The 20,262-nt window shown below is 39.0% G+C and overlaps 1 protein-coding gene across 1 annotated transcript in view; it reads right to left on the bottom strand.

Annotated features, from left to right (window-relative positions):
* Positions 1-16,587, bottom strand: part of CWH43 (cell wall biogenesis 43 C-terminal homolog) — a 28,482-nt gene extending 11,895 nt beyond the window's left edge. Inside the window, exons 1-10 of the mRNA XM_071556508.1 lie at positions 16,262-16,587; positions 15,260-15,451; positions 11,699-11,819; positions 11,413-11,567; positions 9,879-10,080; positions 8,785-8,873; positions 6,591-6,845; positions 3,914-4,039; positions 1,862-1,941; positions 1,155-1,260 (exon numbers count right to left, since the gene is read on the bottom strand). Coding sequence (XP_071412609.1) covers positions 1,155-1,260; positions 1,862-1,941; positions 3,914-4,039; positions 6,591-6,845; positions 8,785-8,873; positions 9,879-10,080; positions 11,413-11,567; positions 11,699-11,819; positions 15,260-15,451; positions 16,262-16,304 — 1,369 coding nt within the window. The 5' untranslated portion in view covers positions 16,305-16,587. The remainder of the gene's footprint in view (positions 1-1,154; positions 1,261-1,861; positions 1,942-3,913; positions 4,040-6,590; positions 6,846-8,784; positions 8,874-9,878; positions 10,081-11,412; positions 11,568-11,698; positions 11,820-15,259; positions 15,452-16,261) is intronic.
* Positions 16,588-20,262: the final 3,675 nt, after the last annotated feature.

Here is a 20,262-nt window from a genome sequence, read left to right on the forward strand (position 1 = left end):
ATGAATGAGATTTACAAATGACTACATAATGTTGTCATATCCCTTTTGACTATACAAGGGTGGACACAAGCCCTTCAGGAGTCAGCCAGGGCAAAACAATGTTGTCAACAAAGTCACACACAGACTTTTGGACACTGCAGGCCACCCAATCTTTAATGAAGATGTACTTAGTGTGTGCTTGCCCTAGCTCCTCCCTGGTGCATGACCAGGGACACAAGACGGCACAGCACAACTGCCTGCACAGACCCAGTGAGACCATTTCAAAAGCTATGAGAGATACTGTGCATATACAGATTAACAGCAGAGTAGCAAGTCTCAACAAGTTCTCCCTTCTTGCTGCAATTATGCTCCCCTTGGAGTGTTCTCCTACACCTGAAAGCAATCAAGTCCCCACTTCATCCACAGCCCTTCTGCAGGGAATTGTGACCACTCCATCCAGCACCACTCTTGACACAGAAGATTTTTTTGCCTTTTAAATGTCTTAGCACTGTGAAAGCAATGTCAGCAGGGGAAATGGTAGCTCAGAGTACTTGTAAGTGGATTCCCAGGTTTTTGCTTCTACATCATTAGCATACATGCTGAGCACATAAACAGCAACTGAAACCATTAAGAAGGTGGATCCTTTCAGGGTGGGCAGACAGAAGTTCGGTCACAAGAGCCATTACATGTTGTATCTTCACTATTCCAACAGAGAGATGAGCCCAAGGAATGCACACCACCACACCTTTAAAGACAAACCCTACCCGGATCAGTTAGCCACTCTTCTCTGGGACTCTTCAAATCAGGAACCCTCAGAGAAATTATAAAGCATTGCATTTTTTCTAAAAGGATGTTTATCATTATTTCATTTATTCAAACAATTTATCTATAGACAAGTAACTCATCAGCATTATGAGAAGAAAAATCTAAATCCCAAGCAAAGTATTTTCTTGAACTAGAAACCTCTTTAAAACACATTAAACAAATTACCCCCCTTGCAAATGCATTTTAAATGGAAGTGATTGTGTTGGAACAGCTCACCAATTCAGGAGAAAGATACCAAACATGGGTTCTCGCATTAACGCAAAAATGGACTCAGCTACCCCACAGGTGTTCAAACTTCTTTCTCTTGAGATGAACCCTCTCAAATATAAATGAAGTGGGAAAAAACTTACCTGTCTGATTAAGCAAATTAGCTGATCCTTCCAAATTAGACCATCCTTCATTGTCATATGCAAATCTAAAAGGCCAGATCATAGCAGAGAAGTCTCTTTTTGGAACCTCAGAAAAAAAATTGAAAAAAGTCAAGTGCAATTTGACTTTTATGTACTATAGCTTTGCAGTCAACAACATCAGATACATGGTGCCATAAAAGATATACAAGAAGAATTTTAACCAATATATTTTCCTAATGAAAATGTCAGGAGGAAAGCAATCATAGTTAAAATCTATTTGTATAACAACAATAAATAAATAAACATGAAAGAGACTACAGGCTTTTTTGTCTTTCTGACAGTAACTACCCACTTTTTCCTACACTATTAGGGATAACAAACCTGAATTAATTCTATTCAATACAATTAAAATAAACTCATTTATGAAAGTAACATTCAAATTTAACATAAGAGCCAAGAAACTAATTTTTTTCAGAATATTTTTTTCCTTCACGGCAGCACCATAAATCTTCGAAGACTCAAACATTTCTCATGCTCAACATGAATTTACAAATTAAATTTTTGCATCTTCATTTCTATGTTAGTTTTGCTGAATATTTGGATACTGGTACAGAGACTTCTTCAGCACCAATCAACACACCTAAAGTATCACATGCACATTTTACTGTATATTTGAAAGTTCCCATTTCTACAAACACACTACTTACCCCTCGGCCCAACTTCTTCTGGTAAGTTTTATAACGTAGACCCAGTCCAAACAAACCAACACCAACAAACAGCCACAATACTTGAAATAGAAAAATATTAAAAAGATGTTTTGAAAGCAAGAAAAAATAACATTATTGTAGTTAGAACAGGGTACACTGTTATTCTAAGGTGTGCTATTCATAGGATAAGAAATGTGTACATTTACTTTTCCACATATGCCAGTGATAACACCAGTCAAAGGTAGTGTACTTAAGAGTATCTAAATGCATGTAGACTATCTATATGTGTGCAAATACACTTACATTCTCCAAAACAGAATATGCTGAGCAGAAAAATACACTAAAACTCTTTGGAATGGTTGTGATCCCTGCCAGACCTTCAGAGCAGTCATTTGTTTGACATATTCTTGGAAAGGCACTGTGGCTTCACAGAAAGCACATTCAGAGTTTTCCCATTGCACCTGTAGCCTTCCAAATAAACACACTGGACACTTCAGAGCTCTCAGCAATTGGCACGTCGTAATTTGATGATCAAAGCCCTCTTCAGTTATTATATTTACACAGTGGCATATGCTCTCTACAATGATTTCAGTAACTCCTGTTTATTCTTTCATTTCTTCTAACCAGATATCAAATTATTTTAATGCAGGTTTTCTGGAACAATTTTGTGTAATATTTAAATAAATATGATAATAGATGATGTCAGAAGAAAGGACATGCTGCTTACATTAGCACGTACCAAGCAATTTCATACTCTGCAAGATGCAAAGGTGCTTAAAGAGGAAGCTGAGAAACAATACAAGTCTGGGCATGATGAAGTACAAAAGGTAGTGTTGCAATGTCAAGATTAGCTGAACAGGGGCTGTGCTTTGTGACAGGTAGTATTTCAAAACATTCACTCACTTCTGTGAAATGTTTCTGAGCAGCAATATTCAAACCACTTGAACTGGTGTTCGCATTGCCTTTAACATACAAATTCACACAGGCCATACTCTTCTGGCCTCTGAGTATACATGGCAAAGATTTCTATAAGGATCCCGGAAACAGTCCTGGAAAGTTGGGAAGTACCATTGTCTCTGCTTTTCATATGCAACAAAATGTACACAGATGGCAAGTGATTTGATCCAAAGTCATAGAAGAAGAAAAGATAAGGTAATTTGAACCTTCATCATCCTGATCTCTGTAGGGCTAGTATGCCCTAATACCTACCAGTTTTTATCTTTACCAAATGTCACAATATTGACAATTTTTTTTTCTTAGAAGAAACAAGCTAACAATAAAAACAAGCATCATTTATATGAATTCCTGAGGTTTAAAAGCCAAGCAGTAGTAAACGCTCAAACATTTGATTTTTGATTATCTTCAAAACCCAAGGTAAAAAGCAGATCCCACATATGTAATCTGCAAAGCTGGGATCGCGAGGCATAGTTCACAAGCAGGAGAGGACAAGGGTTTCCTGAGGATATGCCTGGTCTGAACATGCACCAAGGCATCAGGATTGTATTCTGATGTCAGTCACAACAGGCTTTTCAGGACTGCCTCCTCATGTATGAGAGGTGTCACGTTATCCAGCAGCTCTTGGGCCAGCCAGGTCCCACCACGCTGCCAGCCAGCTCACACAGCTCCGGGAAGGCTGTCACACCGAACTGATTCAAAACAGACATAACAAATGGCTGAGAAATCATTCCTATCTTTTGTGTACACACTGCAAATCCCAAGATCCAGAGAGGCCTCTTCCTCAACCAACAAAATGAAACTACAAATGATGCTGAATCCATCCTCACATTTTGGGGTTTGCTCAGTTTTTGGTCTCCATTTAACACACTCCATCAGGAATAGCTTCTGTCATTGTAATCATAGTGAGTCAGCTCCTCCAGTACTATATGGCATCATTAAACAGGAACCAGGGCAATACCAACTACAAATCTGTCTCTAAAACTAGCAAAAAATCCCACTTCTAAAAGATCTCAGCAGAACACTCCACTGTGTTACTTTTTTTCCTCAGATAGTGTTCCTACAGTCATGGAAAAAAGGAAGTAAAATTATACTTACATAGCTTAATATAGTTCTTAGTCCTTTTGAATAATGGCTTCTGACTGCTTTTCACTTCAAAGACAGAGCTAAGGTCTTTCTTGGGTCCTGCTAGAAACTGTAGCCCAATACACAACATTATAAAACCTGTAACAATATAAGCAATTAGTTTTTTCATAGAGCTTTAACATATTAAACATTGCTCATAAACACAATATTTATAAACTCCCAGCCATTGTGGTACAACACAACGACCTTATAGTTCCAACAACAAAGATGATTCAGAGCACAAATGCAGTAAATGCCATACCTAATGTAGCAATGCAGGACATAGAAGATTTATTGAGAGCACACTCAAGCAAAGACTGATTTGCAGTTGAGTTCCAGGGTATTATGTCAAAAAGGCTAGAACACGGGAGATAAATCATGCAAAAATTCTTCCAGGCCCTATTGATGGCTACAACTCTTGGCTCAGCTCACTGTTTTCAAACTTTACTGAAATGAACCTGGACAGGAGCAATTAAGTTACACCCACATATTACAGAAACCTTAAAATAACAGCTTGAAGAAAAAATACATTTTTAATTGTAGATATCTATTATCTTTGCAAATGAACTGCTCTGCCACCAAGATTAAGTAATGCATTTTTAAACTAGGAACTACAAAAGCAATTGCTCAACTCTTTGCATCTTTTCAGTAAGTAGTTCAGACTATTAGTACTAGGTCTTTTCCCATTCCTTATGAAATAAAGGATCCACTTACATTCAAAGAAAACACGGGAGCATAATGAATCAGGTAAGAGCTCTGCTGGAGAAGATACATGTCCTTAAGATCTTTGTGGCATAGTTCATTAATCACAGAAGCCATGTTTTACTTGTTTTACTTCAGAGTTACTCAGTATTTTTTATTGTCCTTACTTGTTACATTGGTTGTAGTGCAAGTTTGCAAACCAGGAAGCTGCGTCTCGTGCAATGACGAAGGGGACCCACACAAGACCTTTCTCAAAGGGAGACTGATTCACAGCCATTAAAGCTGATGAAGACCAGGAATCTGACCCTCAGCATTATATCACATCACAGTGAAGCAGTATAGAAGTTTTGAACATAATGATCTTACTTCCATTGTCACTTTTCCTGGTGCAGCTCCCTACCCAAACTGCAGCAAGAGAAAGGCAGGATATTGGACAAGAGAAAGCAAGAAATAGCACTTGCACCTGAAAGAAACCAGAAGAAAACAAGCAGTTTGCCAGAAAGCCAAGCTGTAAGGGTAGAAGCACAGCAACAAATACGCAGTCTCATGGTATAATTTGCAAATCTATGATAAGCAATGGGATAACATCGAAAAGACAGAAACTGGATTCTCACATGGAATTTAAACTCACATAGTGCCATCAGCTGAGATGGGTCCAGTTCACAGTTTTCATTTTACCAAAGAGAAAGTAAGGGCCACCTCTGTGTTACTACCCAGTGATCAGGCTAGGTATGTTAATCACAAGGATGTTTCAAAGGAAGGAAGAGAGAGGGGTTTTATATAAAAGCTTTTCTTTTGTCAAAGCATTACTCAAGAAAGCATTTGTCACTCCTCTATAACATCCTTTCTTCACAGAACTTCAGAAAATAAGATTTAATTAAGTAAGGTAACTGTTTCTACAGACCCCCAGAGTGTTTTCAGAACAAAGAAAATAATGCAATAATGGAATTTAACTCTCCTCAAAACATAAACTGAAGTCCCTCATGTCACTGCTGTAATATAAGAAACACTAATGTCGAGCAAGAAAGTGGAGTGACAGAAAGTTGTTACAAAGACAGTTATGAAATCTAAAACCAGTTGGGCAACAAGTCAAGCACAACACTCATTAATCTTTTCCAAATAATACAGGCTAATGCATCACATTTTAAAAATGGGCCACACAATTAGTCCAAGACAATGTTTGGCATTGTTTAAATATAGTTAGTGAAATACACCATTGAAACACATTAGTACTTATTGAGAAAGTAATTCTGGAGACAAACCCAGGAAGGGTTGGTTTCATTTCCATTTCTTCACCCTCACGAGTAATCATTTTGCTAAAGCCTTTATATTTGCTCAACTTAAATCTTCCTTATTTGCAAATACCTGTCAGTTTATTTTCTCCCTCTCCTGTTTGCATGTTTCTGACACTGCAGTCTCATCTAGATTCCTCCAAACATTCTGGTGTGTCCTCAAAAAATAAGGTAGTGCCACAAGGAAAAGAAGGTCAGGTTTTAAATGTAGACCAGCAGGATCAGCACTTTGCTCCGCAGAGGAGGACTTCATAATGCACTGAATTAACTCCGTTGTTCCCTGAGGTACCACACTGCTGCCTTGGGTAGTAACATACAGGTGCAGTCACACCCTGGATGGCAGGCCGGTTTTTAGGGCAATAGATTAACAGATCTCTTCCTCAGTTGTGTACTGAGTTATCAGACATTTTTTCACGTTGTCATTTTCCCTCAACCGAATTCCATTTTTTGTCTACATTTTAAACTATTTCGAACAGTAAAGAAACTAGCAGATTATTTTTTGCATATCTCATTAATTTTCTCATCGAAACTCTTACAATAGCAAATCAAACAGCAACTAAGCATTTGGAAAGACTCTTTATAGACTGGATACATTTCACATGTCTGGCAGAGGCTAAAGCAAGTGTATTTGTATTTGATCATAATCACAAATATACCTAAAAGAAGATGGGAGCTTTCTCTAATGTAAACTCCTCCAGGCACAAATTTATAAGCTGTACACCATACACAGAAGAATAATTCAAGAACATAGGCAACCATGGCAGTGCTCATGGCTTTCCCAGGATACAGACAGCTCGCAAAGTGTCCAGCTAGTTGTGGCCACACAGACATAGTAAAGACAGCAAGAATGTTGCCAGCAACAGCAGCACTCCAAGTGTGTAAATAAAGGAGACCAGCTGAAGATGCCAAACCTGTGAAGGTATAGAAAAGAATATAGTAAGTCTCAGGTATATTATCTGCCACGCTCATTTTCACATTCTGTCTGGGAAAAAATACAGTCTGGGAAATATAATTGTGCTTTGCAGCCATGAAAACTGCATCACTAGAATATCACAATAGCCAAAGACAGGCTCTTACTTTTCCCAACATCTCATTCTTTTAAAGATTGCCTATTCAGCTGAAAACAGTGCAGCGAAAAGTCAGCAGAGAAACGTCATCAAGAGCCAAAATTAAGCTGTTTTTATTACATAGAGCTCTTCCAGCACAACAGAGAGATGATGCACTCTTTAAGAGATTAACAGGTTTACCTGTTATGAATGTCTTTTGCCATGATGTAGAAAGAATAAAATAGGTTAATATGAAAACATATTTCCCTGATCTTTTTTTCCCTGTAGATAACCATATGATGGGCAAGAAAACAATTATTAGTCTTCAACTAAGTGCAAGATCTTTGATTTCCTACATTGTGTTTGATTTGGTGATTCAACCCTGCAAACAGAATATTAGCAACCACAGAAACTTTCTGTAACAGGACAACTTCATTTTAAAATGTTATTGTCAGTCAGAGTGTTTACTAACTTTTACACTCTGAAAGCAAATATATAGAATTGCTTTTAATATTTTATACATGAAGGGTCTGAGCATTTTAGAATACAATGGTTGAATCAACTAAAGAAGCACTGTGTACTTGTTTTAAATTAGCTACATGTGTACAATAAAAATCAAATGGTCATACATTATAGTCTGCACACACATTTCTTAAAACTATCACCTGCACCAAAAAGTAAATTATTTGGGAAACTGCTGATTTAAGCATTGGCAACTCCTGTGCCTTCACAGTGGCACTCCTGATCTTTTTAGTATTTTATTTTGATTCCTGACTAGGAGAAACCGAGTTTATATTAAATTTCTTGTCTTCAGGATTGCAAAATAATGACTTGAAAGTGCACTCTTAAGTGCTCCAGAACAGAAGGTAAAGGAGGAAAACCCCCAAAATATAACCTATAATATCTTTTGCTCTCTGTATTTTGATTAAGTCCCCATTTACTATCAAACATGTAGGAAGAACTGCCTTGTCTTCTTTATATAAAGTTCTACAAACAATTAGCTAAGGTCAAAATTACAAGCAGATTTAGAGGTTTCTTAGCATTTATACCACTATATTTCACACAGACAGGATGACAGATTAAAACAAGCAGCAATTACCCATCTATGCTGAGAAGGCATGGAAAACACACCTCTCCACAGTTCAGGAGCAGAATCATTTTCATCTCCTCCTGCTTGCTCCATGCATCACTTGCTCCACAGTATAGCTATACCTTCCTCCTGAAAATGGATGCCCAGATCCAGCACTTGAATTCCATTACCTAAGACCCACTGTATGCGGATTGATTTACAAATATATGGCTCCAGTAGGCCTGCTTTGATGTTCATACTATTTTACTGTCTGGAGATCCTTGCAACTAAGGAGACAGGAGGCAAGCTTGCCTCCAGATGAACTGCACATTAAATTACAAATTCATTTACATCCTGTAGAATTGAGAAGTTTGTGTCATCTTAACCCCATAAGCCAGATGTAGCCTTATCATAGAATGACTAATGTTGGAAAAGACCTCTAAGATCATCAAGTCCAACCATTACACAATGCAGTTGGTCAGAACTGAGATGCTGCTCAACGGAACAGAACCTCATCAGGGGCTTCTGGAGAGAACAACACTGCTCCGCAATGGCCTGGAGATTTGCTCTGTAATCCTGAGTCAACTGGTAAAACAGATGTATACCATAGTCAGTGACAGAGAAAAGGGGGCTTTGATTAGCCACGCTTTTCTGAGATGTGGTGTAAGGTCAGAGGACTTGAGTAAAATGAATAAGGTAACAGAAACAAAAATTCTGCTCAGGATTTGCACCTACCTATGAGAAACCAGGCAAAACTGATGACAGAAGGCCAGCTCCAAAATGAAAGCATCAGTCCATGAGCCAGACCCAACAGAACTGTACCTCTAACACAACAACGGAAAAAGAAATCATACACTAATATGACATTATAAACACCTGACATTGAAAAAAGTTACTTTTAGACATATAGACAAAGATGCTTGGTAACATTTGATAATCCCTTTACTTAAACAGAGCTTAATTTGAGCACAAAATATCTATATCTCACATCCTGCTATATTTTCTCCCCTTTATTGTTTGTAAAAAACATCCAGTTGAAAATAATGGCAGTTTATTGTAGGAAATAAGTAAGTTATGTTCACCAGCAGAAGCAGTCCACTCAAATCCTGAGTACAAAAGGCAAAAACAACTCAGAGAAAACAAGGGGGAGGAATCCACTGCAAGCAGAAGTATTTTCTTCACATTAGATAGGGAATCTTAAAGCATCTAACACTATCAGTCTTGGGTAGCTCTTTTGTGTATGATCTCCAGGTTATAAACTCTATGACCTGCCACTGCACGTAAATTGACTCAGAATAACTAATCTAGTCTCTTTCTAGATTTTGGAACCCAAGTGAACCACACACAGCATCAAGACTACATTTTTACAAATCAAAATATCTACAGAAGTATTTTTTTTAATTTTGCACACAGTTTACTTTATTTATGTGTCCATTTCTGATCATCTCCTCTCTGAAATCCACTGCTAGACTAATTTATTGTGTATTATAGATGCACTGAATTCATAAGTCCTTGAATCTCAGTCCTAATCTAAAAATTGTTTTGCAATGTGGCTGAGCAAGATTTTTTTGCTTAAAAAAAATCTGTATTACAAAATTTTAAGATTTTGTGGTTTAGACACAATTCTCAGAGCTATCTGAAAGCAGGAATGAATCCACAAGTCCTCTGTGTGAAGTATTTTGTACACACTTTTTTCCTATTTAAATTATTATACCATCATCTGTTTGAGTTTCAATTTTTCCCCCACCACAGCACTGATTTTGAGTACTATTTTATAATAATAATAATAATAATAATAATAATAATAATAATAATAATAATACACTTACCCATGGGGATTAGGATCTGGACCTGTATGTGGATGTCCACTTACTGCCCATCTAGAAATTAATGAGACCTCCCCAAATATCCACAGGGTGAGGAACATGAGGCTGCCAAAAGCAACTCCAGATAAAAGCCAATAAGGATGCAAAGCAGTCTCTCTAACCACATTACCCATTTTGTTTGCTTCGTGTTTTCCTCTGTCTCCATCTAGAATAAGAATAGAAATATAGCCAAGCAAATTGTCAAAGTCTATTAGCAAGAGTTACTGAGAAAAAAAATTAGCCTAGATCCCACAATTGCCAGAATAAATTACAGACAAAAAAGTTAACTTATCTGATCATTCATGGAAATTGATAACACAAAAACAAGTTTCAAAATCTCTATTAACAATCCTAAGTCTGCCTGGAAAAGCTTCTCACTAGAAGTGTACAAAAATGGCAACTTACTCCTTTGATTATTCTTTATAATACTGGATTTTAAATAATTAGATTGGCTTTGAAAATCAGCAGAAAAGTTACTGGAATTTGTTCAGAGGATTCTGTTCTCTGAAACTCCAAGCTCTAATAAGAACAAAACCTGACACTTCCAAACAGGCCACAGCTAAACCCCCTTCTCCTTTTTCCATGCACTTTAGATCCTCTCTCATCTAAGAAGAGAGCAGGACCTTTAATTGCATAGACATATCACTTTGTCACCCACAAAGAAGACAGATTTCCTTCCTAATCTCTTGCAGTAGATTCCCTTTCTAAATTCTGATGAAAGTTCTTAATTAACGTCATGTAATGGAAGCCTACAAACAACATGCATGATGATAATTTATACCCACTTATACATAGATAAGGTTTTATCTTTCAATTAATTCACTCAGGTTATACTGAGAAGGAAGGAGCTTCTGAGGATTTAACCTGAGCTGCCTTAACTAAGCAGCCTAACTAACCTCGCTGGCTTCCTTGGCAATACCACCTTCACAGTTTGCAAGTGAGACTGGCCTATGCCAGGTCCCAGGGCTGTGTACTCTCCCCAAACACTCCAAAAACTCAGGCACATTTTCACCAACACATCTTGCCCACTCTTCCAATTCTTTCTGTTTATTTTGACACATCAGCTGCTCCCCAGCTTTGTCCTGTCTCCCCTTCTCTGTCAAAAGTTATCCACTGGCAGAGAAAATCAAAGTGCAGACTGAATTAAGAAAATTACAGAAATACCACAGATGTTCCAAGCTGGAATGACAATAACCATCCTGGTTTTATTGGTCTAGCTTATGCCTTTGTTTGTGCTACTGTCACGTTATTGACACTGCAATTGCTGGCATTTCCAACACCAACTTACTACAGCTTGTGTGAATTGTGATACCAGTTCTGCCATGTTATGGGCAGGTGGAAGTGCTCCAAGGCTTCTGAAGTCTGCAATGCTCATGCACAAGTCTAAAAACAGACTGCATAGTGAGGAAATCAGTCGAAGAATCAAGATCCAGTGGCACATAGATAGACATATTTTAGGATGTTTCTGTAACTGCCATCTTTGCTGCAATACAGTTACCTGAATAAATTCGCTCCACTGCTGCTATGAAACCAATTGTCAGAATTACAGTATTGGCAACTTGTGAGCTCCAGACTGGGTTTAGTGATGTATACCAGATGCGAAGAACAAGGAGCATTATCTTGCCTAGCATGAAGCCCCATATCCTGATGAACCTACAAGAATCAGTTTTTGAAACAGTAAGGCATTTGAGGGGAAAAAAATCTTAACTTCTGGGGGGGGGGGGAAGAAAACACCCTTTAATATAAGGAAATGTCAGTTACAATGCTTTAGCATACAAAAATACCTTTGTAAACTTCTTCCTGACCACCATGTTACTGTTTGTACCAGCAATGAAGAAGAAACACCAACAGCCAAGATGAACAGTCTAATTGAAGCATTTGGTGCCTGGTATGATGCTAAGCTTCCTACAAAGAAACACACACAGACAGAGGTACCTTTAATGGGCAATAGAGATCAGGTAATAAGGCTTTCCTGTGCATTAGTCCAACCTTGTCTGTAATTTGAATAGCTACATCATTCATCTGAAAACATGTGACACTACCCACTTTTAAACAAAAAAAAGAAATGTAGGTATGCATAAAAACTGGATGTATGTGACTTTATAGCAGTTACCATTTTCAAGGAAAAAAGCAATTGTCCAACAGTGCAGTGATTGCCTTAATCTATGTACTTATGGTGATTGATTCCATAAATAGGATCTATGCATAAAATATCTAAGCATACAGATATTCCTCAACTGTGCACTTACACAACTCAAAAGCCATAAAGTTTTATGTATGGTGACTGATCCTTTCTTAAAAGGATATGACTTTTGCCACAGTGCACTTATAAAAGGTAAGTGCACTTATAAAAATAAGTACACTGTGGCAAAAGCCATATTCTTTATAAGACAGGAGCAGTGACCATACCTTGCTCAGGGATTAATAGGCAATTGCCTTAGCAGGTGTGAACAAGGCTTTTTCTTGCCCTGTATCTGGTCTCAGAGTGGTCACTACCAGCCTATGTCATCTTATTACTGGAAACTGTCACTCTCCAGTCACTGAAAGAAAGCGTGCACACATTTTCATCATTTCCCATGGCAGTGACCTCAACTGATCAGCAATTTTAAACTCTGCTAGGGGGTTTCCAATTCATGTGACTATGGGTCACATACATTCTCATAACCTCAGTCAGAGTGGCAGATTCTGGCCCAAGACCAAAGTCAAACAGCAGGAAAAGCAGCATTGTTATGCTACCAGCCATCTGCTAAGTGAGTATGAGTCAAACCTGAAGAGATGTAAAGCAAGTAAGGTCAGAAATGCGACTGCAGATTCTGGCAACACGTGCTAGGAATCTTCCAGCTGTCCACCTGCTCATTCCACTCAGAGTAAAAGATGCAAAGCTTAGAGCCAAGATGATAAAATGAAACCAATGTGGAGTGAAGATGTATTTGTATGAACTTCAGCAGAGGGTGCATGTAGAATGCACACAGATTTCTGTCACCAAACTGTACAGGCAATCCATAAACCTGCCTCTTCAAATATTTCATCACTTGCACTACCCTGATTAAAGCTAGCATGGGTTTGCCAACTTGCAGCAGACACACCTTTTGTTGCTGAGCCAGTACACCCAGAACTTAAATATATCTATCGAAACACCCAAATTTACTGTATGTTGTCTGAAGACACAGATTCAAATAGACTCTACCACAGGGTAGTTTGTTGCTGTTTGTTTTTAAATAGAACAAAATCATGCAGTACAGAATTAAAAGTTTCAGAGAAAATAAAGCTTCCTGAAAAGGAAAAAGAAACAAAAAACACACACACACAAAATATTCTGGTTTTAGCTACGCATGATGAATTTTCAGATTTTTTGGTTGTGAAATTGAAGAGTCAGAATTGCCAGTGGAATGGGGTTGAGCATACATGGGGTAGATTTTTCTACCTGATTGTTCAGCAAGCCCTAGAGGAAGGCCATGGCCTTTCTGAGGAGGAAAAAAAGATCAAAAAGAGAACAAAGGAAAGTGTCTAACTATGAAGGAGGGGGAAATTGAGAAATACGAGAAACAGCAGCACAGTATGATGGGACAGAACGAATAAAAATGACAAAATGAAGTGATGAGAACTAACTAAAAAGATATATATGGAAAGTCAATATTAAGAGAGTTTGAGAGGTGAAAACAGCAGGGGGATGTGGTCACTGAGGGAACAGTTCCTGTTCACACAGGAATGAAGGGGACATGAAATTTGCATACAGCAGCACTCAGGTTAGCTCTGGCTAAGGATGCACATGGCTTCAGTCTCTTGGCTCTAAACTTTCCTATGACCATCTCCATTAACACTACTCTGCTCCAGATTACTACTGAATGAGCTAACTTTTTACTTGTAGTTAATACTTTCAGGAACTTGTGATGCAGGTGAAGAAAACAGCATAATCAACAAACTTTACACACTATTATAAGCCTGTTACTACTCTTCACTTAACAGAACAAAAATTCCACACTTTCAGATGATTTCCATCTCTTTTGATAGTGTTATCACAGCAAAGTGATCTGAAGGACTAAAATAAACATGGCAAATTTTGTGTTACTGTGACATCTGAAGGAAGGCAGGGTGCAATTTTAAGTGCTTACACTCATTACCAGTTTTTAAATTAGAAGATCGTGCAGAAAGCAATACAGTGAGCCCTGCTGTAGGAAGTTGAAGTAGACGATTCTGCTCACTTACAAGATTATTACAAAAAAAAATGAACACACCCCCAAAAAACGTATTAGGATGGATATAATGGGAAGAGTAGGAAAAGGAAAGAACATGGTAAGACTGTTTTTCATCTAAATCCACCAACAAACTGGCTTCAGAACAAGAATTCTTTTTAAAAAATATGCAGAGAAATTAAATAACATGATCTTATTCTGTCTTCTAATAGTAAAAGAGGAAAATTGTAAGGAAAGGGATTCCCTGATTACCATCTTAGTTTAACAAATGAGCAGGCAGCAACTGCTACTTCTGAGACACGTCAGTGAGCAGCATTATTTTCATCTCTACACAGGGTGAAGACCCTTGTCTCCTCTGAGTTAATCCAGGTGTTGCAAACTCATTAGCAGTAACTTGCTTCTGAATGTGGCTGTAGCTGCCAAACCTTCTCCCCGCAAATTTTCAGAAAATCTGCAAGAGCTAAGATTTGCACCAGTTAGCTAAAGACCAAAGCAGGAATCCCAGCAAGTCTTGGTTTAAGGAGCATGTGGGATGGGGAGCAGGGCAGCTTTTCCCTGAATTTAAGATCAAATGTTTTTCCCTTGCAACACACAATATAAGTCATTTCACATTTCAGGATGAGCCTATGACCCCATCAATATGCTACAGTTATCTACATAGATTTAATTTTTTAAATTATTAGAAGAAAAAACTCTCAGAAACTAAGTCTACCAAAAAGAATATTTCACTCATAGCAGATTACTTTTATAATAGCCCCAAGATGATGTCTAGTCCTTACCCATTGCCATAGACACAGAACTGCTATACAAAAAACACCTGCTCTGCCAAACTGTGTGTGATACTGAAAACATCTTTTCTATTGGGCATGACTCATACTAATTTAAAAGCTTCTAGAAACAAAAATGAAATTAGATTTTTCTTTAATTGTGCAGTAATGGTCTAAAACCCAACAATGGCTGCAGCAGTATTCCTCTCACTAGTTAAGAACTTGAGAGAAAAAAAACCAAAATAAACCCGAGTATGGGGAGAGTGAGAACGTCTTATTTCTGTCTCTTTTTGTAATCATTTCAATTTTAAGGCAGTTTGGAACGTTTGTTCTTATGCCTTGATACCAAGATGAAAATCTGTAACTCATGACAGTGCATACTTACCAACAGTAGTCAGTCTCAGGAAGGCTAAGACATACTTGTTGTTAGCCAACCTCCAGAAAGGGCCAAGTGTCAAGAATATTGGAGAAAAGAAGGCAACAGCAAAAGCTTCTAGGCCCGTGAGTGCCAGTGTCTGAAGGGGGAAGTAGTAGATCATTGGTGGAAGTGCATGGTAAAGAGACCAAGAAATGTAGCCTAAAAAGCAAAACAAAACAAAACCAAGAAAACCTCATCATGTATTTCCAACAGCCAGGTTTCCTGGAGATTACTTTAAAAATATGATTTTATACTTTATACTTCCACACGTAGACTATTGAATGTATTTGAAAGTAGTTCAACAACAGCCACTTTCTGTGAAGAAATATTATCTCTTTCAATTTAAACAAACACATTTTCCCAGGAAATAAAACTATGAGAATAAAACAGCTCTTCCCCCTCTTAGACAGTAGTTCCTACTTTGATCCTCAGTGACGGAGTGGTCAACCTCAGAAAGGGGTTAGCATTCAGGGGGAACACTGCTGGCTAAATAAGCAGTCCACCCACAGTGTCAGTGCTCCTCAAGGGCAGACTGGTGGCTGAAGGAATTACTCTAGTAAGTGGGTGTGCTGGTCTCCCCTGGAGAGTCTCGTCTCCAGCGCTATGAGTTTCCGAAACACGCGTTGTAGGAGATGCAGGAGCAGCCGAGCCTCAGTCCCGAGCGTGCCGGGGTCTGGCGAGCGCCCTGAGCAGCGCAAGGCAGCACAGCACCGGCTCCGCAACACCTGTACAAACCCTTGTCCTGGGACAGCAACAAATCCTAGGCTGAGCCAAGAGACAAAAGGCATTCCAGCACTAGAAGAAAAAAGAACCCGAGGCAGAACACTCGGCAGACACTACTATTTACTCATTTCCAGCGGAGGAGCTTTTCATCGGCGACACCTCCCCACGCTCGATGAGCCCCGCGCCTGGCGCCCTTCCCCTCGGCCCCTCACCCCCTCCCCGCGGGGGGGCCCCGCCGCCACCTACCGAGGAGACTCTCCGAGAGAACGGCCTTCCACAGGGGCAGCATCCCCCGGCGGCGGTGCCCGGCTCGGTGGGGCCTTCGTCGCTGTCCCGCAGCCGAGACCCAGTGCCCGGCAGGGCGCGGCGCCGCCGCCCGTCCCGCCTCGGGAGCCGCGTCCCGCGTCGGGGGCGGGCACGGGCACGGGCACGGGCACGGGCACGGGCAGCCCGCACAGACCGCGCTGGCTCCGCACGGACCCGCCGCGCTACACGACGGGGGGATCTCGCCTCGTCGCTGATCTGACAGCAAAGGAGCATCTGTCCGCTGAACAGTCACACCAGCAAGGAAACTAAAAGCAAAAGGTTGTCATCGCATGGGCTGATGAGGAAAAGAGATGCTGACCCACTTGTTGCTTGTATAAATACATGGCTGATTACGTGAAGCTGGGGTAGAAGGGAGTCCGGATTAGTGCTGTGCCCATCATAGCGAAATGTGGGTTGTTTTAAAGCAGAGCAACGACTTCTCATAAGCAACGCTGTTTGCAAAAAGCATCAAAAGAAGCATTTAGTTGGCCGAGACTCATGAGTGACTAGGTTTGTTAATTTTAGAAGAGATCCTGACTTAAATCGACCCAGCCATGATCATAGATGCCAAGTTCTGGCAAAGGGATTACATCAGCAAAGTCTGAATCTTAAAATTTAATTTTTGGCCTGAAAAGAAAAATTGTAACTAAGAAGTCCTCTTCCTGTTGGAATATGTCATCTTCTTAAGTTTTATTCATCTTCATACATCACCCTATGAAACTGCCAGCTATATCTTCTCATTTGTGTTAAAACTTCTGTCCTATTCTAAATAGACCTGATGATATGCATTTTCTTTCCCTTGCTTGTGACACTCCAAATTCATAGGAGTAAACTATGAACACCTGACATATATGACCTATTAATAGCAATAAATTCCAGTCAAAACTTTTGGAACTAAAGTTTGTCCCACTAGTCTGAAAGTCAAATTATTAATTTACCCCACAGTATAATGGGTGTGGGCTAGCTACAAAAACTCTGTGGAATTTTGGCTGCTATTTGAAAACATTTTTGTTTAAATGTCCACAAAAAAATTGAAGTATTTTGATGGAAAAGTTGACCTCACTAAGGAAGAATGAGACTTACAGATTTAGTCACCTTCTTTCTGTTTTCTCCAAGTTCCATGACAGTAAAGGCATCTTTCTTTTTCTTCATTTAAGAAAAGTCATATCACAATAGTCATCAAGTTCACTTATCTCTGGCTCAGGATAAGCTGACAATCCCACTCCATCTTGCTGTGGCGTGACGCAAATGGAACTTGGAAGATGAGATCCTTGGCTACAGTAAACCCAGAACACGTATGCTCTTGTAGCTGCACGGGGAGAGTGTGAGGCTCACCATATGTATTCTGCCAAAAATATTTGAAACAATTTTGCAACACTTTTTGTAATTACAGTGTCTTGCTTCATGGTTCAGAGGCTGAGTTCCGGTAAAACTAGACATGGCTGGAATCGTGAACCTGACGTGCTGGTGTGGCTTCCATTAAACTCATAAGGTAATGAAAATAAAGCAAATCCTGACAAATTTAGCCATTGTATTCTGGGTACTGGGATTCTTAGTAACTACTAAGTTTGGCTTCACATGTAACGAAGTTACATTCCAGTGCTCTTCATTGAGTTGACACATATAAGTGTCACAGCACAATAGGAGAGAGTTTTCAGGTATAATTTCTTAAATTCAAAAGTTAATGCTTACAAGGTGCTTCATAACACATGTATGTGTAGGAATACCTTTCACTATATTTTTTATTCTTGGAGTGGTAGCTGATAAAAATACAGCAAAAGCATTTGATCTTTACAGAAATACAATGATGGCAAACCAGTAAAGCCAAGATAACATACTGCAGTAGGAGTTTCCACTCCCACAAAAATTAGCTTTTTCATTTTAAAATAATATTTAATATTCCCTTACCCTAAGGCAGACATAAAAAGTTATCTGAGTTTAACAGAAAATAAATTACAGCCCCACAATTACATTGGTTGACAGGGGTAAACCTCTGTAAAGTTAGTGATTGTAGAAAACAATGCTTTATTTGGGTTCAAACTATAGTACAAGCATTTTTTGAAACCCCAAGTAAACATATGGAATTTAAAACAACTTTCAGACACCTGTGAGAAGTTGTCCTTGGATATAGCCCAGTAGAGATGGGCCTGAATGGGCATGACGAAGAAGCCGAAGAAGGTGCCAGAGAAATGGAAGGAAAAAAAGCATAAAAGTATGAGCACAGGTTAGGATTAAGAAAGTGACTCTGGGAAAAAGTTGGGGTGGGTGAGTTTACAGTTAGGCACCTGTTACAGTCACAGTGGAAACACAAAGACAGGCAGGTATCCAGAATCATTTTACTGGCTTTTTTACACTGAGAAGAGGGAATCCTAAATCTTGAACATCTGATAATTATCAGCCATTTATTTCCACTAGAAGATAAGCCAGACCAAGTGTAAAATAGGAATAAGTACATCCAAGGACTAGCCAGGACACAGAAAATTTACACAATTTCTTACACGTAGCGAGGACAGTTTAATATTTTACTCAGAGGTATGTTGACTGTTTCCTGCTGGGACTTTTCATGTCTTTTCCCCCTTAGCTCTTGCTCCTATTAGCATGAGAACAATGCCCTACAGTGTAATTCTTACTTAGTTCTCCATGCTCTGATGTTTCTATTGCTGATAAATTTTTGTAACTGCACTGTACTTCTATTACTCCACACTTTTGTTTCTCAGGGACTTTTTAAGCAATTAACAGTCTGTTTAATTTTATAATGGACAATTAAACCATATTTTTCATGTGTTTCTCCTTCTCTCATGCACTGTACATATACATGGAGTGTTTCTGTCAGGTACATGCACTTGGAAGGCTCTGCCTTTGGTGACTGTGGTGAACCTCAGGGCCCTGGCAACTCCTCTTTTTTCTAAGAGGTTCTCCAGACAAGCAGCCAGAGCCTGTAAACCTTCCCCAAGTTTGTGAAGCCTCAGTCCTTGATCTTCTTCTACTCTGACAACAGAAAGTTCCTCAGCCAAACATTCAACTCCATATTGGTTGTTTTATTTTTAGTATCTCTTGGAGTTTTCTTCTTTGATGCCTGAAGTTGGTTTTGTTCTGGGAGGGGTAAGAATCTCTCTTTGGTTTGTGTTTTTCTTCTGAATCACTGACACATTGATTTCCGTCTGTTCCCTTCTCTCCATTTTAATAACTCTGAAGTATGTTCAGGTAAACTTTGGAAACAAAGAGTATTTGAAGAACATAATCAATTGTGATAACCAACTATACATTTAAAGTTAAAAAGAAGTTTAACCTGATTTTTAATAGGCGTTTTTGCACAGGAAGATGCAAAAATCCAAACAGTCCTCTCCCCATGCACTCGCTATCCCCAGGCATGCATGTGCCTCATGAGGAAATTGTCATTCCAATGCTCTTTCATTTTATGTCCAGTTTGAGCTGGACCAGGTAAGAAGTTATTGGTTATTAAGTACATTCCCCACATGGCATTTCTTATGTATTGTATTTTTCAGAATAGCATGCAGCAGTTTTACATACGATTTCAAGAATACCTTTTAGATCACAGGAGGTATTAGGTACCTTTTAAGATTTGTTTTAGGACATCACTTCTGCCCAACCTCCATGTGAAAAGCACATTTTCCAGCAGCAAAGCCCAGTCCTCTGGTTTGGCAGGCAAAAGTGGGAGAAAAGTTTAGTGAAAAGGGCTTCAAATAGCCAAGACTTCTGGAAGCTGAAAGCTTTTTTTGGACTTAAGAAAATCAACTATGGCTTATGCTTATTATAAAACCAAGATGCCAAGGTCATGGTTTTAAAAGGAGGAAGTTCAACGGTGATCTCTCAAGCTGTTCACTTCATGATAAGCACTGAGGTGTCATATCACCATTTAGGGTACTCTACTGAAAACTGTGTTGTCTCCTTGTGAAAAAAAAAAAACCAAAGCAAAACAA

Source organism: Pithys albifrons, chromosome 5 (genome assembly GCF_047495875.1).
Source record: "Pithys albifrons albifrons isolate INPA30051 chromosome 5, PitAlb_v1, whole genome shotgun sequence".
Taxonomy (NCBI): domain Eukaryota; kingdom Metazoa; phylum Chordata; class Aves; order Passeriformes; family Thamnophilidae; genus Pithys; species Pithys albifrons.